At 38.5% G+C, this 27,681-nt stretch overlaps 1 protein-coding gene across 3 annotated transcripts in view; it reads left to right on the forward strand.

The window, feature by feature from the left end:
• The window catches only part of Usp24 (ubiquitin specific peptidase 24), a 150,542-nt gene that overhangs the window by 72,150 nt on the left and 50,711 nt on the right, over positions 1–27,681 (forward strand). For all 3 annotated transcript variants that reach the window (XM_005398504.2, XM_013521671.1, XM_013521672.1), the window contains 21 exons: positions 492–641; positions 1,412–1,543; positions 2,325–2,436; positions 4,102–4,178; positions 5,115–5,255; positions 5,438–5,491; positions 6,422–6,537; positions 9,451–9,517; positions 9,639–9,749; positions 10,417–10,515; positions 10,608–10,781; positions 13,590–13,675; positions 13,836–13,929; positions 15,099–15,254; positions 17,019–17,116; positions 19,181–19,276; positions 19,397–19,625; positions 20,294–20,453; positions 21,287–21,442; positions 23,935–24,005; positions 24,682–24,842. In XM_005398504.2, the coding sequence (XP_005398561.1) occupies positions 492–641; positions 1,412–1,543; positions 2,325–2,436; positions 4,102–4,178; positions 5,115–5,255; positions 5,438–5,491; positions 6,422–6,537; positions 9,451–9,517; positions 9,639–9,749; positions 10,417–10,515; positions 10,608–10,781; positions 13,590–13,675; positions 13,836–13,929; positions 15,099–15,254; positions 17,019–17,116; positions 19,181–19,276; positions 19,397–19,625; positions 20,294–20,453; positions 21,287–21,442; positions 23,935–24,005; positions 24,682–24,842 (2,540 nt within the window). The remainder of the gene's footprint in view (positions 1–491; positions 642–1,411; positions 1,544–2,324; positions 2,437–4,101; positions 4,179–5,114; positions 5,256–5,437; positions 5,492–6,421; positions 6,538–9,450; positions 9,518–9,638; positions 9,750–10,416; positions 10,516–10,607; positions 10,782–13,589; positions 13,676–13,835; positions 13,930–15,098; positions 15,255–17,018; positions 17,117–19,180; positions 19,277–19,396; positions 19,626–20,293; positions 20,454–21,286; positions 21,443–23,934; positions 24,006–24,681; positions 24,843–27,681) is intronic.

Below are 27,681 nucleotides of genomic sequence, written 5' to 3' on the forward strand. Positions count from 1 at the left end.
TTCAGGAATCTTAAGCATTCTGCTTTCATGTCTGTGGACCTTTGCTTTTGATATATCCCCAACTCCCTTCCTGTTTATTTTATGCTTAATTTGTAGAAATAATTAAGCCTACTTTTAAAAATTGGAAGGGTGCTTTTTAAATTTGAAAAGACTCAGAGACATGTTTGGTGTTGCATACAGATTAGTTTGCCTAAGAAGCTACAGCTTTCTCAAGTGTGATAGATTTGGGAGGAAAAATCAGAAAATGTATACAGGATGTGAAATAGCTCTTTTTAAAGACTTCAAAAAAAATTTTTTTAAACAAAAGAATCACTTTTAGATGCAAATAAAATAAAATATTAGACAAGTTTATTAGTTCCCTAGTGAATGTGTGTATTAGGTTGATAATAGTTGCCGTTATGTAGGAAATGTAAGTGCTTTCTCATCTAGGATTACACCCTAAAATAACTGCAAATTGTCATACCACATTTCTTTTTATTGTCTCTGCCAAGAGTATTATTCAAGACTTGAAGAAAAATTTTGAAATAGTGAAATTGGTAACAGGAAGTTTGATAGCTTGTCATCGGCTTGCAGCAGCTGGGGCTGGGCCCGGGGGCCTGACTGGAGCAACACTCGTGGACGGCCGGTACACTTACCGGGAGGTATCAGGCATTGCTTTTCTGTTTCATGACTTAGAACATTCATTTGGCCCTTTTTTTTTCTTAAACTATAATAGTAATACTTGTTGACTGTAACTATAAAAGGTAGCATGAGCTATCTTTGTCATGATGAAACAGTTTTGTATCTTGACTGTAGACAGTTTAAGATAAAGTTTAGAAAATGGCATTTGTGAGTTAATCTTCATTAACTCACTTAAGAATTGCATATAGTAAAGTAAAAAGATCCATTTGTCTTTGATCTGAAGTATTAATTGTCAGTTCTGTGGGTAGTGGGTTTTAGTTTTCAAATCAGTTGGCTAGTAATGTTCTTCAAAAATTAGAAAAATAAGGGGTTGAGGGGAAGGTAGGGGAATGGGGGGAAAAATTATGTCATGTACAGGTATAACTTCTCTATGATGAATGTAATCATTATGTGTATGTAAAATGTACCAGTAAAATCTGATTGAAAAAAAATTAGAAAAATATCCTAACTGTCCAGTTGTGAGTTTGTGGTATTTTACTTTGAAATTACTGAAATTATATTTTATTGACTACTAAGGTCAACTGAATTTGTAATAGACTTGAGGCAGCTTCTGTTACATTGTACTGTCAACTAGTAAACAGATTTCTCACATTTACATTACCCTAATTTATATATGTAAGGCTTGAATAAGCAGACTTTTTTTTTTTTAATGTAAAATTCTGTTTGTTTTAATAGCTCTTTTAGGTATGAGTAGCTAGAGCTAACTGATTAGCATTATTTCTTTTTGCAGTATTTAGAGGCGCATCTGAAATTCCTGGCATTTTTCTTGCAAGAAGCTACCCTGTATCTGGGTTGGAATCGTGCTAAGGAAATCTGGGAGTGTCTTGTAACAGGCCAGGATGTTTGTGAACTAGATAGAGAGGTAAGAAAGGCAGAAATACTGAAATGTTGCACTCTTACTTGTTTCACATTTTTTGTATATGTCACATCTTCAGTTTCTAAACACTTAGTTTATTATTTATGAGCATAGATAATATAGGCTAGGAACTATAAGTGCTGAAAAATATTTCATATAATATGTATCCGTGATATAAATAAATACTTTGATAACTTTGATAGCATTCTGGATAGAATACTTTATTCAGCCAGGTGCATATAGAATCAAGATCAAGAATTCTAGGTGTATTTTAATTTTTCCCCCTCCAGTGAAGTTAATTTTAAGTTACACTGGAAACCTTTGACTTCCTTAAAATAATGTTGCACTTCCAGAATAATTAAAGAAGAATCAGTGCCTGGACAGACATTTAAAACTATAATTAGCTAAACACATTAAACCAGGAACAGAACACTTGGTTTCATGTTTGCTAACAATGAGTCCCAGTTTCCTCATCTCATTTTACAGAATAATTATTAACTGCTTCATAAGATTATTGAAAGAACGCCGTATATAATGGTGCCTGGCACACTGCAAACCTTAGTAAATGTTGATGGGAAAACCCAAGTGTAAAACTTCAATGAAAAGTAGGAGTGCATATTTTGCTTATTTAGTTTCAGAATTCTAATCATTTCAATTTTGAGTGGTATTTTGGCAATTATGTAAACTCTTGACATATTAAGAATAGTTTCTCTTTCCATTGTGGGACAAGTATTTGCCTGAAACAGATCTGGTCTGACTATAGTACACTATGTGTTTTAATCCACAGATGTGCTTTGAGTGGTTTACAAAAGGACAGCATGATCTGGAGAGCGACGTTCAGCAGCAGCTCTTTAAGGAGAAAATTCTGAAATTGGAGTCCTATGAAATCACTATGAATGGTAGGAAAAAACTTAATTTTTGCTTTAGTTCTTATTCTTCCATGTCTTTCTAAGCCTATTTCTTAGAAGCAACCAGTTAATTTGGTACAACCTATAGAATTTTCCCTGTACACATAGACAGATATATACACAAATAAATTACTTTTTACATAAATGGTACCTTATAGTTAAATATGGTTTGATGGATAAAATTGCCTTTTTGAAATTACTTAGTACAAAAGGGTTATTATGGTAAAACTTTAGCAAAGTATAGAGCTCCTTTCAGTTTTAAAGGCAGCTTTTAATATATTCACAAAGTTGTGTGACCTTCACTGCTTTGTAATCCCTGCACATTCTTATTACTCCAAAAGGACGCTCTCTACTCACTGGTAGTGATTTTTTATTCCTTGCCCAGCTCTGATCTGTTCCTTTTTTTGACAGATTAGCCTAATGTGGACATTTGATATAACTAGAATCATACTATTTATACCTGGCTTTTTTTTGTTACATTAAATGCTAATGTTTTCAAAGCTACCCAGGCTGTAGCGCGTATCAGTTCTTCATTCCATTTTATGACTACATAGTAACATTCCACTGTGGAATTTTGTTTATCCATTCATCCATGGATAGAGATTTGTTAACATTTTGGGCTGTTACCAATAAGATTCTTATAAACATTCACTAACAGGTTTCTGTGTTTTCCTTTCTGTTATGTGTGTGTCTCAGGGTCAGATTGCTGTGACATCACATTAACCTTTGAGAAACTCCAAACTGGTTTTGAAAAGTGGCTGCCCCATTTTGTAATCCCATCAGCAGTATATGAGGATTTCAGTTTCTCGACATCTTCACCAGTACTTACGTCTGCATTTATGACATATCGTGTAGTTTTGATTTGCTTTTCCCTCATGACTAGTGATTTTGTATGTGTTTATTGGCTGTTTGTATGTATTCCTTGGAGAAATTTCTATTCAAATCTTTTTTTTTGTACTAGGGATTGGACCCAGGGCCTTGTGCCTGCTAGGCAAGTGCTGTGCCACTGAGCTACATCTGTAACCCTTTTTAAAATTTATTTTGAGACAGATTCTCATTAAGTTGCCCAAGCTGGCCTTGAACTTGTGATCCTCCTCTGCCTCTCAAGTGGCTGGGATTATAGGCATGTGCCATCACACCCTGCTTTCTAATCAGAATTTTTTCCCACTTTTAAAATTGGGTCATTTGTCTTTCTATTGTTGATTTGTGCGAGTTCTAGGTATTAACTTTTTATTAGATACGTAGTTTGCAAATAGTTCCTCCTGTTCCCTTGGTTTTTTCATTTGCTTGATAGTGTCCTTTGAAGCACAGAGGTTAATTTGATTAATTCCAGCTTACCTATGTGTCCTTTTGCTTCTTATACTTACTGGTTTGTATTGTTTTGTTTTGTTTGTATTTTAGGTAGGACCTTGCTTTGGTGCTCAGGCTAGTCTTAAACTCCTGACTCCTGGGCTCAAGCAACCTTCCCAGCTCAGCTCCCAAATAGCTGATACCACAGGCACATGTCACTGTGCCTGGCTGTTTGTGCTTTCAATACTACAGCTAAGAAATTATTGGGAAGAATTTTATGTTTTTACCTCCTTATTTTTTATTCTTTTCATTGATTATATATGTTACTTAGAGTGTATAAATTTACCTATCATTCTGTAATTTCAGGTTTTAACTTATTTAAAACTTTCTTTGAAAATGTGAATCTCTGTGATCATCGGTTAAAAAGACAAGGAGCTCAGCTGGTAAGTACATTATTCTCAAATCTAGATAATTTGTGTTAGCTTGTGAAACTCGATATTCAGCAAAAGTGTATTTGTACTAATTGGGAAAGAAAGGATTTTTTTTTTCTTTTTTAAAAAAGAAGAGGCTCTCTGTCCCCACTCGTGCACCTCCTCAGCCACATAGGCTGTTGCCACTCTGCTCAGTTATCCCATCACTCTCTGGGCACCTTGCTGAGCTGAGGCAGCTGTGGGCTCTTACATCTATGACGGTTTGGAGGGGAGGCTTCAGTCTTTCAGATCCAACAATTCACACGTGCCTAAAAAAAAGAGAATCTTCATTCTTGAGATCTCAATGGCAGGGATTGGAGGGAAATACTTAGGAATGGACAGGGAAACAGAAAAATGGGGATCTATAGAATATATGCAGCTTATCTATGTTTACATGTGGTGGTCCTCATAAAAGAAAGGCAAAAACTGTTTTTTTTTAAGTTCCTTTTATTTGTGAGCTGGCCTGCTGGGATGGTAAGGATACTTACAAAATCTTGTAGGGCCTAGCTTTTGCTACTTCTCACCAAGTGCTGGGAAAACCAGTTAAGCCCAAGAATGAGTAATCACTTGTAAGCTGACAATTTCTTTTTGAAGGAAAGCTCATGAGGATGATGCCTATCTTACCCCTGAGCTGTTTCAGTAGCCTATGTGAGCAAAGGTGTTAGCTGGGTTTCAGGAATGTGTGGGAAAACCTTCATCCCTTTGTGGTTCCCATAGAGGTTAGCCAGTGCTTCTGAGGTTGGTTGTTTTTTCAGAGTTCCATGTCAGTACAGTGTTTTCTGCAGTTTTAATTCATACTGACCTGAAGAGGTACAGACTCAAAGTTGTAACAGAAAATAATTTTCTGTAATGTTATAACCCCAATGTGCTATAATTTGTATGTAATTTTAACTTTTTTCTTTTGAATAGTATGTAGAAAAGCTGGAATTAATAGGAATGGATTTCATCTGGAAAATAGCCATGGAATCACCTGATGAAGAAATTGCTAATGAAGCTATTCAGTTAATCATAAACTACAGTTATATTAATCTAAATCCTAGGTTAAAGAAGGTAAGTACCCAAGGAAAGAAATCACTCATACACAGTAAAGCAGAAATGTATACATATTTTTATTGATTGGTTGTGATTTTTGGCATGCCCCTAAATTGTTTATTCCAATGTTTTTTCCTTAATAATGATTATAACTGAATGCCAAAACCTAATGTTAATTTCTGTGTACTTCCTACTTGTAGGATTCAGTATCTTTACATAAGAAATTCATTGCTGACTGCTACACCAGACTAGAAGTAAGTAACAAGTTTTGTTAACCTGTCTTTGAAATGAATGTTTTTTTCCTTTGATAATTATGTATTTTTAGGTAATGGTATAATGCTGATGTTCATAGCTAGATCCTATTGAATAATTTGTCACGAGTACCACATTGAAGCATAGAGAACAGACACTGTCCTGATAGAAAAATATACTAAGAAATTGTTCCTTTTCTTTTTTACCACCCCTCTGTCCCATACCGCCCACCTCCCTTTTGGGGTATTCAGAAAGCAGGTCTCCTATACATTCTACATTTCTAATAGTCTTTTTTTTCCTTTTCCTGTCTAGAAATTTTATTTAAGCACTTTCTTCCTTTCTTATCCTTCACATTTCACAAAGTTTATACAATAAATGCTGTTAAAGACTGTAGCAGGACACTCATTTGCAGATGATATTGGTTGTATTTGTCCATTAAAAGTCTGCTGCTTAATATTATCTTGTAAGCATTTCCAGTGCATTACTTCCAACATGATGGTTAAAGCATTAAGCATTTATTTTTCCTCGAGATTTGTGCTGAAGCTTCATAAGTAATAAAAGAGTATTTCAAAAGCATAAAGAGCTACTGCCCTGAAAAGTCAACACATTAATCTTTCTGGTGATCAATATGTGCTGTAATCTCTACAGTATTTTATATCCCCCTATGTAAGGTAGCATGTGAGTATTAACATATGTAGGGTAATAGTTCTCATCTGGGTCTTATTTTGCCTCCTGGAGTCATATAATGATATTTAGATTGTCATAACTAAGAAGGGTCCAGCTATTACCTAGTATGTAAAGACCAGAGATCCTGCTGAATGTCCTGCAATGTCTAGGACAGCCTTCTGTAACAAAATAATTATCCAGCCCAAATGTCAGTAGAGTCCAGGTTGAGAAACCCTGATACAGAATGAACACTTCTTATTTTATAGGCAGCCAGTTCAGCCCTTGGTGGCCCCACTCTAACACATGCTGTGACCAGAGCAACAAAAATGCTTACAGCAACTGCCATGCCAACGGTAGCAACATCGGTTCAGTCTCCCTATAGGTAAGTGATTACAGGAGTAAAAACAAATACACAGCACATAAACACATAGCAGTTCTTTTAAAAAATTATTTTTTTCCTCTGTGGATGTCTCTTAATTATGGGTTTCTTCATATTATGTAATAATGTTTGCAAACAGTCATATCCTGAGGAATTACATGTTCCTCCTCATACACCTCCAAATCCATATCTTGACAAACTGTAGGTCATCACCAAAACACCCAAGTATTGCTCTGACCCTGCCCTCCTCCTTGTGGACAAGTTCTGCTGTGAAAGTGAAGCTCTCTTTATGTTGCCCAGGCTAGTCTTGAGCTCCTGGCCTCAAGTGACCCTCCTACCTTAGTCTCTTGAGTAGCTGAGATTATAGGCACATGCCAGCCTGGCTAATGGCTGCTCTTATGTATTTTACAGTATTTTCATTCCATGTAATATGAGTAATATGTTTAAGTGGAATAAAGATATATTCATTGTACAAATAATAAACTATTATATAATAATATATTACTGGTACTGGGAATTGAACTCAGGACCTTGTGCTTTCCAGGCACATGCTTGTGCTGCTGAGCTATATCCCTGGCCCTATAATAATATTAATTATATAATAAAGTATTTCCTTACCAGTAATTTCTTGAATAATCAAGTCTAGGGCATTAATGGGGTCAGAAAAATGAAGTAGAAGATGGTGATCAGTTAAAATTATGCATGTAATTAATCACAGTCAATTAAAATACAGTATTATTTAACTAAGATTATTTTTAAACAATTTTAGTGAGAACTTTACCCCAGATGTTTTTGTTAAAACTTTAAGCTCACATTGCTATTTAGAGCTTTCAAATATTATCAGTGAAATCCGAGTTAAATGTTTGCTGAGTTCTTTAAAATAGTAAGAAAAGCAATGCATGCTTAGAAACAGGTTGAAGTAACTAACATACTTTCGCGGGGTTTTATGCACCTCTTAAGACTGGTAAGCAGCTCTACACCATTGATAACCCACGATCCTTGATGGGGGTTTGCCCTCCATGCCGCACTCTGCTGCCCTGTACTGATGGTCCTTGCATAGTCATTCTCTTTACTCCTAGAACTACTTTGTTTATTTACATTTTTTTATTCACTACTGGGGGTATTTTCTTTTCAAAACCTTCCTTTAAAAGGGAAATCAAAGCAGTATCCTTGCCCATATTCTCCATTTTTACCTTCTTTTTTAAAATGAGTTACTACTGTGTACCTGTACTTTTAATGCAAAGGAAGTAATTAAAACTCAGCCCCTTCATACTTCATTTTTAAATGACAGAAGGGATTATAAATTTCGTTCATGATAGCACTACCATGCTTTTCCTATTCTCATATTTTTGGAAGTGTATCTGAAATATCCTTTCACTAAGAGTTTTTGTTAAGAATTCCCTATCACATGTTCGTAAGATTAACCCATCTCTATTACTCAGTTCCTTAATGACTCTTATACAGTAAATCATTTATGAGCTCTTGGGTAAAGGTTTCCAAACTGCTACTTCCTTAAATCAGTGTACTCTTTGTTTTTTCTCTGTATTAAGTGCTTTTTACTCTGAATAATTTCATATTTGGTTGACTACACAGAAAAACCATATAATTAGCCTTATTACCAGCTCTTAAATAGAGTTACTAAGAATGTGTTATTTCAAAGTTGAATTTGAACTAACGTTGTAGTTTATCTCATTTCACTAATTTTGAAAGAACTTTTCAGTTTGCATAATTGTTCCAGTGGAGGAGGGAAGGGTTACTCTTTCATCTGTGTAGTATTTTGTAATACTACCTGTGATTTAATTAATTATTGAGACATAATTAAAGCAGTTCACAATTATTGCAGCACTTAGATATTTTCTATCTGAATTTCAAGATTATAGTTCTGCCCATAAACTGGAAGATTTAGAACTCATATTTAATAGAATTGTTAAAATGTGTTTAATCAGCTGATTTTAAAATAAAATTTCCAGGAGCTGGACATAGTGGCGCACACCAGTAATCCCAGCAGTCAGGAGGTCAAGACAGGAGGGTTGCCGCAGGTGCAAGGCCAGCCAGGGCTAACCCGAACCACATAGCAAGCCCCTTTCTCCAAAAACAAACAAAAAGAAATTTCCAGGACTGCTTATTGGAAAACCAGTCCAGTTGTTAGAAAATGGCAGTGCCATTCTTTAATATTAAAAATATATTTACCTATTTGAAATATATGTATTTGATACATATATTTTTGAAATGATAATATATATTTGAAATATGTAGACTTTCTGAAATTATAACCACTTACATTAGGGCACTTGAATTTTTGTTTATTAATGTTGGTATATGTGACATTCTCTTTAATAATGTATGAAACTGACTATAATCTTTTTTTTTTCTCTTTTTTTTCTCTCTATAAGCTGTTGAATGCTGCAATGCTGTTATTCAAATGATTATATTAAAGTCTTCAACCAGAAGAGACTTCAGATTTCATTTTCAAATATCAGTTTTTATTTAGGGTATACTTACCAGTTTCCATTTGATTTCTAATTTTCAGTCATTTCAAGACTTGGTCAGATTTTATATATTTACAGAGTCTCATGCCATTTTTTAGTTGCAAAATTATGAGAGTCAAACTCTGTGATTGTTCTTTATGGGGGGATTAGGCCTGGAGACCCAGGTCCCCTGTACATGGAACAGCTGATTAAAATAAAGGAAGAAAAAAAAAAAAAAGAGCAGGCTTATCCCTAGCTGAATCTGTGCTGCAGCTGTAAGCATGTTGAACCACCTCCTCATCGGGTGGAAGAGAAGTTTAATCTTTTCAGATTTCAGTCTTTGACCAGGGAGCACTGACTGTGATTGTAGTGTTGGTGAAACAGATTAGAATTGAGCTCAAGTTATCAGTTCATTCTAAATACATTTAACTTTTTTTTAAATCCATAGGTCCACCAAACTTGTAATAATTGAGAGATTGCTACTTCTGGCAGAGCGCTATGTGATCACTATAGAGGTAGGCCTCTCTTTAAGGCAGCTTCATGATACTAGTAGATTAAAGGTGTTAGGTGTGTATTTTTGACATGTTGAGTAGCACCACTGTACCCCTGACTTGTTTGACTTCTGTCTTTTTCAAGGATTTTTACTCTGTTCCACGAACTATTCTACCTCATGGTGCCTCATTTCATGGACATCTTTTAACTCTTAATGTTACCTATGAGTCTACCAAAGATACGTTCACTGTAGAGGTAGGTTTACACTAGGCTCCGTAGCCATGTTCATTGTCTCGTCACTTTCATAAGAAGAGTGTTGATGGAGATAGGCACATGAGTGATGATTTAAAGCTATTTGATAAACATATTTAAAGACCTGAAATGACAGGAATCTATGGGATACAGGCAGATATATAAGTAAATATATAATGCTAAATAGTGGTAAGTGTTACAAAGAGTAAGTAAAGCAGGCTCAGCCAGCAGGGAGTAGTGGGTATGCATGAGATTTTAGATAAAAATGGACTGGGGAAGTCTCTGGGCTGGTGACATTTGAGCAGACTTACATAGACCCACAGAGTAAATGGTAAATCCTTGGAAGAGCATTTTGGGCGAAGGGAGCAGCAGGCTGGTGCAGAGGGAGGACAGGGGCCTGTGTGGTGGAGCACAGCGAGCAGGGGAGAGTGGAAGGCACTGTGGTGAGGAGTTGGGATTTTACTCCACATGACATGGTGAGGATCGAGTGTGGACGAGATCATTTAGTGGCAGCAGGAGGGAAGTCTTAGGAGGACAGGCTGCTTTGTTTGGGGTTGCTTCTTCGTTCTGCTCTCACCTTCTAGATAGGGGCCTTCTACATGGTAGGAGCTCACAGTTAAAGGAATGAGTGAGTGAATTCTCTTCCAGCAGTGTTGGTTTTCTTTTGCAGGCCCACAGTAATGAAACCATCGGGAGTGTCCGGTGGAAGATAGCCAAGCAGTTGTGCTCTCCTGTGGACAATATACAGATATTTACAAATGACAGCCTGGTAGGTTTCAGTAGCAGCTTTTGGCACTTAGCCTGCTGTGAACACTTTCGTCTTCTTTTCCCTCTTGGTAATTATGAAACCATTCTTTGCAGTTGACAGTGAATAAAGATCAGAAGCTGCTCCACCAGCTGGGCTTTTCTGATGAGCAGGTCCTTACAGTAAAGACGTCTGGCAGTGGGACACCCTCCGGGAGCTCAGCAGATTCTTCAACCAGCTCCAGCAGCAGCAGCAGTGGGGTCTTCAGTTCATCGTACGCCATGGAGCAGGTACTGAGGGATCGATTCCAGTTTACCAACAGGAATGTAACAGCCAGTATCTTTAGCTTCAGCCCAGATACATTTGGGTAATTTTGCCCTTTTCTGTCAGGCAAGTTCTGACTCTTCAGAACACATAAGTGAGAGCTGCTTGGGACAGATGTCTGACTTACCGTCTTCTGAGTCTCAGAGTCTTCAGAAGCACAAAGCCATTCTGTCTGGCCACTCACGGTCTGCTTCCATCTCTCTTCACTGACTCCTTGACTTTCCCTCCTGTGGGTCATTCCGTTAGCAGTCAAACTGGGTTTTTTCTACCATGTTAAAACACTCATCACACCAGTTCACCTTTATTCACCTATCCCCTCCTTCACAAATCAACAGAGTTCCCGAAAAAGTTATCTAAACTTACTTCTGACTGCTGGCCTTGAACTCACTATGTAGCTCAGGCTAGCCTCAGACTCGTGATGATCCTCCTGCCTCAGCCCGACAAGTGCTGGGATTACAGGCATGTGCCACTGTGCCTAGCATCGGTCCTCATCCTGATTTCAGCAGAGTTCATGTGTGGTCACTTCCCCTTGAACTGCTTTGCTCTCTTGGCTTTCCGGACTCACCCAGTTCCCTGGTTCTCTGTCCTTCTTTCGTCTCTTTTGCTAGTTCCACTTCATCTCCTTGAGTACTATTCAGAGCAGTTTCCGGGCCCAGTCCTTGTATTTCTCTTGTCACTGTGTTCATTCCCTTGATTATCTCATCCACTCTCAAAGCTTTTTGGACCATATAATCCATATAACTCGGTGACTTCTCAGTTTGTGTCTTTAGCCTAATGTGGACATACACAGCTCCATCTACCTTCTCCAGGTCCCCTCTTACATGCCCCGCAGACACCCCAGCCATCACTATCCCAAGCTGAGCTCTGACCTTCCCTTTCTCATACCTTGCCCCACTTGAACTCTCTTAAACCTATAACCCTATAATCCTGCTATATCTCAGATGGCCCTAGTCTTGTAGTTAGTTGCTCAGGACTGAGTCCTTGGGGTCTCTTTTCTGTTAGAGCCATAACCAAAAGCGAGTGCAGGTGCTTTTCTCTGTTTGCACAGCTCCTTGGTCTGACAGCCCTTGTCCCATGCCTTAGTGTTTCCATGGTGCCCTTGCTGGTCTCAGCTCCTGCCATAGTAGGCCAGTGCCTCTTCTGAGTAGGGCACCCTGCAGCCTGTGGCCTGAAAGAAGTCAGATTGTGCCACTCCTTGACTCCCTCTGCCCATCCAGAAGAAGAGTTAGAGTCTTTATTGGGCTCTCTAGGGCCTCCCCGAGGTATCTGTCTCGCACCCGGCTGAGGCCCGCTCGTGACCCTGCCCTCCCTCAGCGGTACGGCCTGCACACTTGCTCTCCCTGCACCAACCTGTGTGTTCCGGGGCTCAGGCTTCCCCTCACCTGCCTTCTCCATAAGCATCTCCAACAACCTTGTCTTGGTTTCCAGCCCTGTTCCTACTTCTGCACTCTGCATCTTCCTTCCCCACCTTATTTTTTCTTTAACATATTATAAAATTTGTTGATCTTGTTTTTTCTTTCAAGTAAAATGTGAGCTCCACAAGAACAGATCTCTGTGTGTGTTTTGCTCACTGCCAGCTCCCCAGCACCTTGGCAGTGCCTGAAAACTGGGAGCACTCAGTCAGGACTTGATTCGCTTCGTGAGTCAGTGTGTCTGTTTGGTGCTTTCTTGTGTCAGGACTGAACTGGCTTCAGGATGCAAAGATAAATGAGACGTTCTGCACTTTAGGCTCTTCTTGTCTAGAGAGCAAGCTCATGTAAAGGAAAGGTATTTAAAAGACACGTAGGGATTTTATTTTCATGTTATATATTCTAATTTCTAATGAAAGCTCTTCCTGTGACTGTGTTATTCTAGTTTATAGCATAAGCTATATATACATATCAAAGAGCTTTTCAGATTTAGTATGAGTGTTGTGGGGTTTTAAAGTAGCTGTACTCAAACAGTAAGTCCCTGATTTACAAACAACATTCCAGTTGCAGACTTTCAAGGTGTACTATGTAAGACTCACTGTTGGCTCATGAACAAATCTGACTTATGAACCATTTTCCTGGAATGGAACTCTTTGTAAGTCAGGGACTTAGTGTATATAAATCTCAGTGGTATTATGGTACTTAATTAACAACAAAAACAATTTACATAGCCTCTTCAAATTTTATATTTTAAACTATCTCATTTATTATGAATTTATTAAAAACTTTGCCACAAATAAATATATTCTATAAGGGCTGTTGATAAAGCTCAGTGGCATAAGCGCCTGCCTGGTAAGCACAAAGTCATGAGTTTGATTCACAGTACCCAAAAAAAGAAAATACATGTATTTTCTGTGATGTATAATTTTTTATTCCTTAGAGCCAGAAAATACTGCATTAGTCACATCTTTATCTTTTTGCAGTTATATCCACTTCATCCTTTCTGATCTTCAGAAACAGTAGCTTAGATTACATGTGCTTCTAGTTGGTGTGAATGTGTATATACTCCTTTAATTTTGCTTCCAAGTCAGTCGTGACCCACCTGGCTTCAGACAAGCCATGATTAGCTGTCAGGGTGCCTCCCGTGCACTGCCTGTCTTACCTTTGCCTGTCTCACCTTGTCCCTTCCCAGGCAGGTGGAAGAGAGGGCACCCTCACTCTACACTCTTCCATCCACTGAGCACTGCATTCCCCTCGAGCTTGACAGTGGCCAGCCTTTCAGAAATAGTAATCTCATGATCTGATAGAAAAGGAGAACATTCTTTTTGTAGTTGTGTATTTATATTTTGCTTTTTTTCCCCTCAGGAGAAATCCCTCCCCGGTGTGGTGATGGCTCTTGTGTGTAATGTGTTTGACATGCTTTACCAGCTCGCCAATCTAGAGGAGCCAAGGTACATAGAAATATTTATGAGGCTTGAGAGAGAAAGTTACTAAGGTTAAAGAACCATGTAACTTGTCAGTTCAGATGTGTTTTGCTTTACAGTTCATATTAAGTGATTCCATTACTGAAACTGGCTTATGGGGGCAAAATTTTTATTTTAAAATTTTCAGGATAACTCTGCGAGTACGAAAGCTTCTGCTCTTGATACCCACGGATCCAGCCATTCAGGAAGCCCTTGATCAGCTTGATTCTTTAGGCAGGAAGGTATTGTATCTCCAATAGTTACTTACCCAGCCTGAGAATTTTACACTGTGAGCCTGAAAACAGAAGCGGAACTCACATTAAGGCCATATCCTAGCATCTTCCCCACATTTTTCCTTTCAAAAAAAGTACCTTTGCTGTAAGTGGAATTGAGACTTCATGTTCACTTCTAAAGCCTCCAGAGAGAGTCAATAGTGACATCAGATTTAGGAGCAAAAACAGCCTTTAATGTTGTCTCCTCCCTGCTTATGGTGTACATTAGGAAACAAGCCACAAAGAAGTTGCTTGTCCAGGGTCAGACTAGTTCTGATTCAGTTCAGATGCTTTTCTTCTGCCATGAGCCTCCAATTGTTCCATGTCTGAGTTATTTATAAGAATAGATGATCAGTTTTTCTCCACAAGTGATACAGTTCGTTTTAATTTTTAGAATGTTGTTCCTTAAGAGACATGTGTAGAGAGAAACTGTATTTTATCTATCATATTGTTTAATTATTCTCAGAATAAATTGTTAGAACAAAATGCTAGAACTAATTTTTCTATTTTAGTAATTGAAATTTAGATCAGCTCAATCATGTCTTGTGGCTAGGTACTAATTTGAGAAAGAAGAGAAGTAATATAATTATAAAATACATCACTGAGCCAGGTGTGGTGGTAGCACACGCCTATAATCCCAACACTCAGAAGGCTGAGGCAAGAGGATCATTGCAAGTTTGAGACCAGCCTGGGCTACCTAGTGAGCTCAAGGCCATCCTGAACCGCATAGTGAGACTGTCTCAAAAAGGCAAAAAATAAATTAGTAAAAGATAAATAAAATGCATCACTAGTATTGGTTTAAAAGTTTTCAAAACTACTAGTTTAGCAGTATAATAATTTCTTTATCAGTATCTAGAAGTATAGGTTGTAAACATGGAAACAACTTAAAATGACCTTGCTAGTGGTGCTTAATATATATTATCAAAAGTATATATGTAGTATTTGAATATTATGTAACACTTAAATTTTGTATGGTGGAGTCTGATGTTAATTAGTGATATGGTTTTATAAAGGTAATTTTTCAGAAGATTTCATTGATGTGGCTTATATTAAGGAAAAAAAGAACATTAGAATGTGGATTGAGATGTTTTTAATTTATGCTTTTAAGACATATTTTTTTTCCATTCTTTTAAATTTAGAAAACGTTGTTGTCCGAATCAAGTTCTCAGTCTTCAAAATCTCCGTCCCTCTCTTCCAAGCAGCAGCATCAGTCAAGTGCAAGCTCAATCTTAGAAAGCCTGTTCCGGTCCTTCGCCCCAGGAATGTCCACCTTCAGAGTACTGTACAACTTGGAAGTAAGAAACCTGTTTCTTTTCATTTGTGACAGATTGATTTTGGTTTGCAGATTCATGTGTGCAGATGCCAGAAATTAGTAAAAGTTTCTTTTATAGTATTATGTGATGAGCTCTTTAAAAAATGGGTTTTGGGAAAAAAAACAAAAACAAAAACATCTTTTTGTCTTTGGAAGTTCTCATGTAGTTTTTCAATTTATACTTAGATTTATTGTTACAGTTGCAAAATAGCATGTGAATAATTGCGAAGTCTTAGCTACACATGGGTCATTACTTTCCTCAGAAAGTTTTACATGTCTTTATAACTATCTCCAGCTTTCTTAAGTACATCCTAATATTTTTTTTAGTTTATTATAGTTTTTTGCCACTAGTCAAAATTTACAAAGTATTTATCAGGAAGCACATTAACATTATCATTTTAAGGTTGAAAAAGCTATTAGAACTATTAACTTATTTATTATAATCTAACTAACTTATTTTATTACAACTTATTTTATAGAGCTAACTTATTTTATTATAATCTGAGTCCATTCATAACAGATTTAAACAGTAGCTTAAACAACAAACATTTATTGCTCAAGTCTCAGGCCAGAGGTGTCCTACATGAAACCGTTCATTGTCTGGTGCAGGCCCTCTCGCTGGTTCACATCGACTGTGAACTCTCCGAGGGGGGTCTCTTTTATATAAGTACATTAATCCCATTCATGAAAGTTTCCATCCACATGACCTCATCAGCTCCCAAAATCTCCAGTCCCTAGTACTGTATCACATTGTGAGTTAGAATTTCAAAATATGAATTTTGGAGAGGATAGTCATTCAGTCCATTGCAATTATCCACTACCCTGAAAAGAGATGTAAATTAACAGATGTAGTTAACTCAATGAACAATAAAAGAGTGTACATGTTTACTGTATATAAGTCACTGTGGTTGTTAAAGGGTCAGTTGAAAGTAATCTCAGGAGTAAAACAGGGGAGTCAGTACTCAGTTAAGCTCCCTGAGGCATGTATTGTGTGTGTGAGAGAGGGAAGGGCGTGGACACTAAAGGGATATGCACATCTGCATACAAACTGCAACCATGTGACCCTGAGTGAGAGGTCTGTTAACCTCTCCCGTCTCAGGCACCTCACCCATAAAGTAAAACACGTATGCCTAGTACATTGCTCATAGTTCATTGGGTAGCGACCTCATCTAGCATTGTAAATATTTGGCAGTTTTATAAAACTTGAGCTTATATGCTTTCTAAAGGATATATCTGAGCTGGATGTGGTGGCACATACCTGTAGTCCCAGCTACTCAAGAGGCTGAGGTGGGAGGACCACAAGTTCAAGACCAGCGTGAACAATTTAGCAAGACCCTGATTCAAAATAGAAAGGCTAGGGATGCAGCTCAGTGGTAGCATGCTTGCCCAGCATAGGCAAGACCCATATTCAATCTCAGTACCACAAAAGAGGGTGGAGCAGGGGCACCTCTAGCGTATCATAAAATCATCTGTTTTCTAAGCTTGAAGACCTAAATCTTTGACATTTGCCAGCTTCATGAGAACATACTAGCTTTCTTTAGAACTGAATGTTTTTTCTTCCTAATTAAATAGAATATGGAAAATACGTTTATCTTAATTGTTAAACAGAAGCCTCCTATAGTTCTGGAGAGAAAATAATGTGTAATGGTTTAGAGATTCTGGCTTGAGTTGCCTCAACATTTTACCTAGTAAAAGAGTGATTTCTGCAGAAAATGCTGGAACGATTAATTATGCTTATCTGTTCTAGGTTCTAAGCTCCAAACTCATGCCAACGGCTGACGATGACATGGCGAGAAGCTGTGCAAAATCCTTCTGTGAGAATTTCCTCAGGGCAGGTGGTTTGAGGTATGTGAGTGGCAGAAAATGAGTATAGCTGTATCAGTTCATTTCACCTGCAGAGACTTGCCTGTTCTCAACAAGGTGTATGTGGGTTATAATACCAGGGAATGATGTTTCAGTCCTGTGATTCATTTTATGACTTTGGACTATTTAAAAAACTTAGAGAAACATGTCTGTTCCACGTCTGTCAGAGAAATTCTTAAGTGTAGAGGTGAGGAGACCATATTGGTTTCTTTTGAGGCTCCCATTATAGTTTGAAATAAGGTGAATTTGACTCCCAATAGTCCACGTGGTGTCGAGCATCTGTGCCAGGGATGTAAAGACAAATTAGACATTCATTGTCTCTGCCCTTGAGAGGTTTGTAGTTTAACAAAAGAATGGCAAGCAGCAAGCTGGCTATCTGAAGGATTTAAACAGGCAGAAGAAAGTGCTGCGGGAGGAAGGCAAGAGAGCAGGGTGAAACGTCTGGGGTAATAAGGTTAGTGAACCCTTCACAGCTTGAGCCGGGGATTGAGAAAATGCCTAGCAATTCCCGAGGTCAGTAAGCGGGGAAGGGAAACTAGCCAGGGTGGAAGGCAGCAGGAGTAAAACGTGAAGGTGTATCTGCTGTTACAGGAGCTACCGTGAGCTAGAGCACGGCTACAGGAGAGAAGTGCAGACAAAAGGCCCCCTGGAGTAGTGAAGGCTACCTTGAAGCCTGAGCAAAGAATAGTTCAGGAGGGCCAGGGAAATAGCTCAGTGGCACAGTGCCTGCCTGACAAGCGCAAGGTCCTGAGTTTGATTTCTGGTACTTAGAGAAAAATAGTTGAGGAATTCCTTTGTGCAAGTCTGGTGGGGAAGAGAAGCCAGACTAGGACCTTGAGGAGATGAAGGTGATAGGAAAGTGGGGACTGAAATAGTTCCCACACAGTATGAAAGAATTGGTACATGCACATAGCGATTTTACTCAACTCTTTAGAAGTGTTAGGAAAAACTCATTTCCAATTTCCCTGACATCTGCAGGTTTGTGATAATGAAAGCATTATGTTTTCGGCTTATGTATGTTAGTTAATTGATGTGGCAGGTGTTGTTTTGAGCTCGGGACAGAGCAGTGAACACATTAGACAAAATTCATGTCTTCACAAAGCTTGTGGTCTCTCAGAAGGGAGACAAATAAGATTATGTCAGGCGGTGATAAGAGCTGTAGAGAGAAATAAAAGAGGAAACCTGGGATAAATGGGGTTGTGGTTTTAGAAGGACTAGGAAAAGTTTCGCTGGTGGGGTGACATTTTACATTACAACAACCTGAAGTAATGAGGGCAAGGCCTGCAGATACAGCACCTGGGACCAAGCTCTCCGGAGGAGCAGCCAGAGCATTCCCCTGCAGAGGCCACAGGAGGCCAGAGTGGTTGGGGCTGAGTGAGTGAAACGCAGAGCTGCGTTGTGACATTGTACAGATCCCAGAGGTCAGGGTATGCAGCACATTTGGGCCACTGTGCAGATGCTGCCTTTTTCCCATATAGGAAGCCTATTCTGAAGGGTAATGTGTAGAAGCGTATCATCATCTGACTCATATTTAGAATGATCACTCTGGTTGATATTTTGAGAAGAGATTTGGAGAGTAAAGGGGCAATAGTGGAAGCGGGAGGAACAGTTAGAAAGCAGGGTATAGGAGCACTTGAAAACAGGCTCAACTAAATATATGTCTTGATTTTTATTTTTAATTTTTTTCTTTTTTTGTGCTGGGAATTAAACTCAGGACTTCATGCTTGCCAGGCAGGCACTGTGCCACTGAGCTATATCCCCAGCCCTTGACATATTTTTGAGGTGATAATTCTACGAGTACCATGATAGCAGTTGTTCAGAGTAGTTAGTGAGAAGAGGAACTATCTGAACACTATCCCAGGTGTCTTTTTGGCTAAGCCAGGAGTCTTAACTCTAAATGAACTCTATCATGGTTCATTTATATGTAAGGATCTTATAAAGTAACCAAGAACATTTATGACCCAGCTGAGTTAATTATAGAAAATTTCCTGTGAAAAAATAGGAGTCTTTATATACTGGTTTTGTTTTTTTTTTTTTTCTTCAAAGTTTGGTTGTAAATGTCATGCAGCGGGATTCCATCCCATCAGAAGTAGACTACGAGACGAGGCAGGGTGTTTATTCCATCTGTCTGCAACTTGCTAGGTATGTAAACCTGTTTATTGCATTTGTTGAGGCAATGCCTGACTTTCTTTTTCTTCCTAAATCGTATCACTTTGAATGTTACAAAATAACCTTGAATAAGTCCAACTTTTTCTTTTTAAGATTTTTACTTGTTGGACAAACAATGCCCACATTGTTAGATGAAGACCTCACCAAAGATGGCATAGAAGCACTTGCTTCTCGCCCATTCCGAAACGTCAGCCGGCAGACAAGCAGACAGATGTCCTTATGTGGTACTCCAGAAAAGTCATCCTATCGACAGCTGTCGGTATCAGATAGGTCTTCTATCAGGGTTGAGGAAATCATCCCTGCTGCTCGAGTTGCAATACAAGTAAGTCAATGGTTTATTCAAGAATTAGTATCTCCTACTTAGAAGGTCCTGTTTGAGAAGGGGGATTCTGTGGATATATCAATGAAGATGTGAATATTGTTTTCAAGGAATTTATGATAAGAAAAAGACAGCTAGTACAGAAATAACAAAAAGTCAAAGTAGAAAGTATTGACTATCATAAAACTACAAAGGCAGAATGCGGTGTGGGCCTTCACAGTAATTGGAATGACTTCCTTCACCTGTGCCATCAGGAATGCTTTTGTGCTAGAAGTGGCATCTGAGCTGGGTCCTGAAGACAAGATGGGGTTTGGACATAGGAGATTTGTCCATACAAAGGAGCGCAGGAGGAAAGTTAGAAACAAAACCAGGGCTTGTGTGCAAGGTCACTGGGTAGTCCACGGAGGCCAGATTATAGTGTATAGGAAAGAAAAACTGCAAAAACCAGATTGGTAAAGGGCCAGTGGAAGCCAGAACATAAGAGATAAGAGAGCTGTTATCTCACAGATAACAGATACTGAAAGTCTGAACAGTATGGTAGCATGGAAAAAGCTGTCCCTCTGTGATCTTGGAGGGAAAAGTCTCACAAAACCAAAGCTACAGATGTCTGTGGAATAGTGTTCACATAAGCTACTGCCTTTTCTCACAACACTCTTTCCACACTTCTTTAGACTATGGAAGTAAATGATTTCACTTCTACTGTGGCATGTTTCATGAGATTGTCATGGGCTGCAGCTGCAGGACGACTTGATCTCGTTGGGAGTAGCCAACCGATTAAAGAAAGTAATTCTCTGTTTCCTGCTGGAATTCGAAATAGACTCAGCAGTTCAGGTACTGATTTCAAAGGGATGGTAATTAAAATGTAGGCAAAAAATAGCTGTAAGAGTCATCTATGTGTAGACTTTTCAGAATCACAGAACAGGGAGGGAGAGCCTTTGCTGTTGCTTTTGAGCATGAGAAAAATTCATCAGGCTTAATATTTATGCACATTACTGTGTATATGTCATAGTTTAGGAGAGAAAGCATTTATAAATGCCTAGAATAAGGGAAAACAAATGAAACACTTTATAGCCTTCCTGAATGTAGCAGTGTCATGAGGCCAGTAGTTATAGATGAACACAAATTCATTTAGAATTGGACCTGGAAAGCAGTTTTTTTCTTACTTTGACAGGTTATTTTCTGTTGGGCCTTTTTATTACTTTATGTCTTAGCCTTGTGTGGTTTTCATGTTCTGTGTCTTTACAGAGAGCTCAAGAGTTTAAAAAAAGTTTTAAGAATTGTGTGTAGTAAAATGAAGTGTTAAGTGTACAGTGTTTTTAGGGATTTTTATGTGCATGTGGCCCATTGACACCAAGTTACAAGACACAAAACATTCCTGATAATGCGGGAAAGTTCCCTTGTGTTCCATAATCACGGTATTCTTATTTTACCACCTGATATACTTTTGCCTTCTGCAGCCCTTTTGAATCCCTGCAAATATGTTTTAAGTACAAAGTAGTTTGGGTGTTTCAGATACCCTGATTTCTTTGTAAATAATTTTATTTCTTAGACAAACACGCTTTCTTGAAGTATTTAATGTCACATAAGGATTCTAGGGGATTGTATATTAAAATACTGCACAGTAACTATAGCATCCATGGTAAATTTCTGTTTCCTGCTTTCAGGAAGTAATTGTAGCTCTGGAAGTGAAGGAGAACCTGTAGCCCTGCATGCAGGAATCTGTGTCCGGCAGCAGTCTGTGTCCACCAAAGACTCGCTGATTGCTGGGGAGGCCTTGTCTCTCCTTGTCACGTGCCTGCAACTTCGCAGCCAGCAGCTGGGTAGGAGGAGACTTACTTGTGATCAGTTTCTTTCAGGGAAGGGCCCAGTTTCTGTTGGGAATTGTTTACATTTCTTCATAAATAAGATCCTACTGTTAGCACTGAAAAGACCTGGAAAGTCAGCGTATGGGTGGGTAACAGATAGTGCTAGAATTGATCATTCAAGCATCTTCTGTGTTCGATGTTCCTCAGCAGGTGTTGCAGGAACATATCTGCCCTTCAGGAGCTTCCTGTTTAGCTGAGGAATTAAAATAACCCAGACTGCTAGTTCATAAATTGTATAATTAGAACTATGTATCAGTTCCTAGTAAATCCATTATTAGAAATTATGAAACTTAAGATTTTAATCTTTTATCTTTATTATTGGCTTGGGTAAGTAGAGCTAATGCGCCTCATTCTCTAGCATTAGAGCACTTAGGGCTCAGTCCCTCGTTGTCCCTGCTCTGCCTGTGCTCATGCTCTTGTGGGTCTTACCTAGTTCCACAGCTGTAACTCCGTCTAGATGCTGACAGCTAATGCTACCTCAGTTTGAATCTGTGGCCTAGACGGCAGCCCTGACTTAATAGCTCCACTGAGATAGCGAGTAGATATCACAACTTACCCTTTCCAGAATTGAATTCCTGATCTTGCCCATATCACTCAAGAGTTTTCCCAGCATAAAGGCAATTTCAACACTCCAGTCACTCTGGGCAAAACCTTGGAGTCACCTTTGATTGTTTTTTTCTCACCCTACTTGCAGTCTGTCAAGCATGCTTTCTTTCTAGACCTTTTCAGTTCCACCCTTCATACCACCTTCACTGTTAGTGCTTCTGACCTGCCATCATTTCTTACTTGGATTAGAGCAGTGGTGCACCAACTAATCTCCCTGCTTCTGCCCTTGCAGTTTATTTTCCACACAGTGACCAGAGGGCACCTTCTAACATAGAAGCCAGGTGTGTCACTCATTAAAAAAACCTTCCAATGGTCTCTCAGTTGACAGAGTAAAAGCCAAATCTTTATTATGATCTTCACCTTCAATCCACCCTCTACATTTCTATCCCTGCACCTTCTACACTCCCCCTCGCTTACTGGCCTTAATGTTCCAACCTACAAGACAAGTTCCAGCCTCAGAATCCGTGTTCTGCCTGTTTACCTCTTTTGGGTATGTTCTTTCCCCATCACTTCAATTCATCCTCTCTTCCTCATCTTGTGCAAGTCTTTGCTTATGTGTCATCTTGGTGACATATTCCCAGTCCGCCTTTTAAAAAAATTACAACCCTTCCTTTCCTCTAGGACTGCCCAAACCCTTATACTACCCTGCCTCTTGCTACCCACCTTATTTTTTCTTTCCTGTAGCATTTATCTTCTACAATGTGTACTGTAATTTACTTATCATGTTCATTGCTATCATCCCCTCCTCAGCTAATTCTTAAGTTTCATATAAAGTTTTGTCCACTTCATTTCCTGGTGAATATCCAGCATCCAAGTGCAGCCTGGCGTGTCGTAGCCCACAGTAATACACAGCCAAGAGTGTACTCTCAGCTACTTCACTTGAAAACTTACACCAACACGTAGGAGTCTCAGTCTTAGCTGTTACTACCGATTTCACACTGCTGGTTAGGTAGAATCAGTGATCGTAACATGCTGTATTTTGTATTATACCCAAACTAATTACATACGCCGCAGGTAAAGATAATCAGGATACAAAGACTAAATTAGACATTTATGGAAAATTAAAATTGTGACTAAAATTATTTCCCCTGAACAAAAATGCTTTTGAAGGTTTGCATAAGAGAAATAGAAGTCATTATGAAACTGCTTCAGAAATATATGTCAGCTGGGCATGGTGGTGCATGCCTGTAATTCCAGCACTCAGGAGGCTGAGGCAGGAAGATCACTGCAAGTTTGAGGCTAGCCTGGGCTATAAAGTGAGTTCAAGGCCAGCCTGAACTACATAGTAAAACCCTGTCTCAAAAAGAAAACAAAAATAAAAAACCTATGCCAAATTCTTAATTTGATTTTCCTAAAATTGTTTAGAATTTTTTTTTTTTTTTTTTTTTTTCAGTGCTGGGGATTGTATCTAGGGCCTTAGCACATACTAGGAAAGTACTGTACCACTAAGCTACATCCCCAGCCCTTACAAATGTTTTTAAATCAAGATAAAAAGTTGCAACTTCTCTTCAAGCCATTATCATTTGTATTTTATTTGGGGGTACACTTTTTTAGTCACAAGTGTTAATAGTTTGTCAAAGCAAGATATATTTACCCTAACTGGTATATGTGCAAAGCGTTGCACTAATTGTACTAATCAAAGGTGATTAAGGTATGAGTCTTTAAGCACCTTAAAATTTCATGAGGTAAATGGAAAGACAAAAGCAGTTGTAGAAGGACCGCAATTTGTATTTGCGCTAGAGAGAAAAGATAATTCTGCTTGAGCTTAAGAAATTACTCTGAATTTTGAAAAAGCATTCTCTAATTTAGTGCCCCTCCATCCTCCTTGTTCTTGTCAATAGCATCCTTCTATAACTTGCCCTGTGTTGCTGATTTTATCGTTGATATTCTGCTTGGATCACCAAGTGCTGAGGTAAGGATTTTTTATATTACTTGTAGAACAGCATCCCTTTGGTTCTCTTCTGCTGTGAGCTGTGGTAGACACTTGGGACACTATGGGGAGGACAGAAGGAAAGGTGCTCAGCCTCCTTAGGGAGTCATGCAAAGGCACCACAGACCATTCAGGAAGAAAGTGACTGCGTGAGCTGTACCCCCCTGCCTCCTGCCACCCTCTTCATATCCCCCTGGAAGTTATGAGACTGACATTCTGGTTAACTGGTGTCTGCTTGTAGCGTCCAGAATGTCCCAGCCAGCATTCAGCACCCATAACTTGCTTGGGCAGTTGCCCGTAGACATCAGTGTGTTGGTCAAAATCAGGAAGATCACCCTCAAGCCAGGAACTTCCATTAGATAAATACACTTTTTAAACACTTGAAAAAGTTTTACCTTTATTTACATTAATTATAAGCATATTGATTAGAGCAGAATAGTAGATTAATTTGGGAAATTAGTTCCCAAACGAACTTGTTTTTAATTAGCCCATTTATTCAATGTAATCTTTACCATTAAAAATTGGAACATTCATCCCTTTCTAGTGTCCTTCAGTAACTTGAATGAATAAATAGTGTGGACTTTGGAAGAAATCACCTTTAAGCACCTCTGAGTCGCTGACTGACATACAGTCTTTGTCACCTGTCTCATAATCTCAGATCCGCCGGGTCGCCTGTGACCAGCTGTACACGCTCAGTCAGACAGACACTTCCGCTCATCCAGACGTGCAGAAGCCAAATCAGTTCCTCCTCAGTGTCATCCTCACAGCCCAGCTGCCTCTCTGGTCCCCAACTAGCATCATGAGAGGAGTCAATCAGAGGTATGTAATAAATATGCAGAATTCTCCTTCCACGGAGACCTAGCGTGAGTAGTAATATATGGCTCTCCAAAAATCCGTAGGCATTAGTGAGATACCAGAAGAACTTCTCCTTTATTACTCTGACATTCAGGCCCTGAAGGAAGGCATTTGCATTTTTCTCCTTATGCTAGACAGGCGGGTTACACAGCACCAGACTTTCTCCACCATCTTCCCCAGCTCCTGGTCCACCACCCCAGAGAAAAAGTGGAGTTTACCTAGTCAGTGAGGTCCTAGAGTTACTTGAGTAAGGTCATTGTGTAAGTCACACTGTCCTTGTTCTCTTAAGAATCACTTTCTTGGCTCAGATACTTCATAGTCCCATGTCTAGCGGTAGTTGGAATGTCTTGGCATTCTACCTTGGTATTGTACAGACCTGATCATGTAAGAAAGTGTGTGGTCCAGGCTCACTGTATGACATAGGTAAGTCCATTCTGCCTGCCCCACCATAACTGCAGGCCAGCTACATCAGTCAAGGCTAGTTTTTGACCCAGTCCTAGGATAACACTGACCGCAGATTTATGCCACTTCATCCCACTCAGCTTTACCAGCCAGCCCCTGCTGTGGAGCTTATAAGGAACCATGGAGCTTTGTGAAATCAGTATCTACTTAGATTTCATACACACTTTACAAATTTTAGAACCCTAGAAGGGAAGAGACCATAGGGCTGCTATAAACTCTTAACATGTAAGCATCCAATCCTGGATTTTTTTTTTTTAATATAATCAAGTAGATATAACAAAATTTACCATTATACCTGTTTTTAGATACTATACAGTTCAGTGGCATTCAGTACATCCATTGTTATGCATCTGTCAGCACTGTCCATTTCCACAACTTTTTGATCATCCAGAACTGAAACTGTATCCATTGAATAATATTCCTCATTCTTCCAACCCACCCAAACTCCTGGCAACTGCCATTCTACTTTCTGCCTCTGTGAATTTGACTAGTCTCGGTACTTCATAAAAGTAGTTGTACGACATTTTTCCTTCTGTGTCTGGCTTGTTTCATTTATTGTCATGTCCTCCAAGTTCACACACATCAAATGTATCAGGAGCCCCTATAAGGCAGAAGAATATTCTGTTGTACATACAAACCATATCTGCTTTATCCATCAACTGGAGATGAATATTTGGGTTATTTCTGCCTTTTAGCTATTTTGAAGAGTATACTATACTGTATTTGTTTCAGTCCTCACTTTCAGTTTTTTGGGGTAAATAACCCAGGAGTACAATTGTCAGACTATATGATAATTCATTGTATATGTTTTAATTTTTTAGTTTGCTTTGGGTTGTTTTGTTTTGCGTTTGAGATGCCCCCATACTATCTTCCACAGTGTTTACACCTTTTACTTCTCTGCAGCAGTGCAGAGGTTCTCTACATCCTACCTGAGACTTGTTTTCTGGAGATTTTTGTTCTTGTTGTTTGATGTGTATATAACAGTAGCTGTGGTAGTGGTTTTGGCTTGTATTTCTCTAATGGCTAGTGATGGTGAGCATCTGCCCTTGTGTTTATTGGCCATTTGTACATCTTATTTGGAGAAATAAAGACCTTTGCCCATGTTTTGTGTTGTGTTTCGTGTTGTTTTGTTACTAAGGATTGAACCCAGCTCCTTTGCCCTAAACTAGCCTGAACTATATAGCGAGACCCTGTCTCAAAAAAAGACCTCTAAATTTTAAGATTGTTCTTTTCATTTATTCAGCACATGTTTATTGAGGACTATGTGCCTGCCAGTGTAAACAGGTTGAAGAATCAACAGAGATGAAGTAATAGTACCTGGAATGGATAAGCATAAGCAGCAAATTTTAAGAATTTGATTATTAAATGTTTCAAGCATTAGGAAAGAAGCAAACAGCATTAGATGAGGTTAATAACATAAAGAATCACTTCTGAAAATATATTGAATGTAGAGCTGTTTAATTTCACATAAAGTTGAGTACTTGTTTTTGCATAAAATTGCATCTCATTTTTTTTATTGCCCCATGTTGATATATATTTAGTAGTTATCATGGGCTTTGCACCATACACCTTATATATTTTTATCTTTTAATCCTCAGAATGGCCAAATGAGTTTGACCCTTTTATTATCTCCGTTTTTTATAACCATACTTTTTGGTTCATTGTATATTCTCACCATTAGTATATGCTTAAGCCTTTTATGTATATTTGTGTATATAATTGCATGTTTATTTCTAGTACTATAATAGCATTTTAGAAATTTGAAAGCTGAGAGTTAGAAGGAAAATAAATTGTCCATGGACAGCCCACTGTAAGTAGTAGAACCAGGACCAAAACCAGTGTTTTATATGATTCTAAAACTTGTGTTATTAATCACTATAATTGTGGAAAATGCACCTTTCATCTCCCTGTATAATCTCCCTTTTCTGACTTGGCTCTGTTCTTCCTAGTATTTGTCACCACTTGACATATGTGTATCTGTTTTATTTACTGTCTGTCTCCCTTATTTTTTGTTCATTGTTTCCCTACAATTCCTGGCATTTGTAGGTGCTTCAGGTGCATTAGTTGATATTTGAACGAAGAAATGGAATCATTGCATATATGATGTTAAAATGTTAATAGATTTAGTAAGTTTTCCTTTACATTATTCCTGTGTTGTAGCTTTACTGGAAAAATCATTAATATGATCCATGCTAAAATATAGAATTTAAATGAATGTAAAAATAGCTATTTTGTGCTTAGGAAAATTATCTTGCCTCAATCGTTTTATAGGCTTTTTAAAGAAAAATGCTCTTTATTTTTAAATCAGCCTCTTTTTAGTAACTGAAACCTATTTATTTTT

This window comes from Chinchilla lanigera, unplaced genomic scaffold, assembly GCF_000276665.1.
Source record: "Chinchilla lanigera isolate Chin_1 unplaced genomic scaffold, ChiLan1.0 scaffold00063, whole genome shotgun sequence".
NCBI classification, from domain to species: Eukaryota; Metazoa; Chordata; class Mammalia; order Rodentia; family Chinchillidae; genus Chinchilla; species Chinchilla lanigera.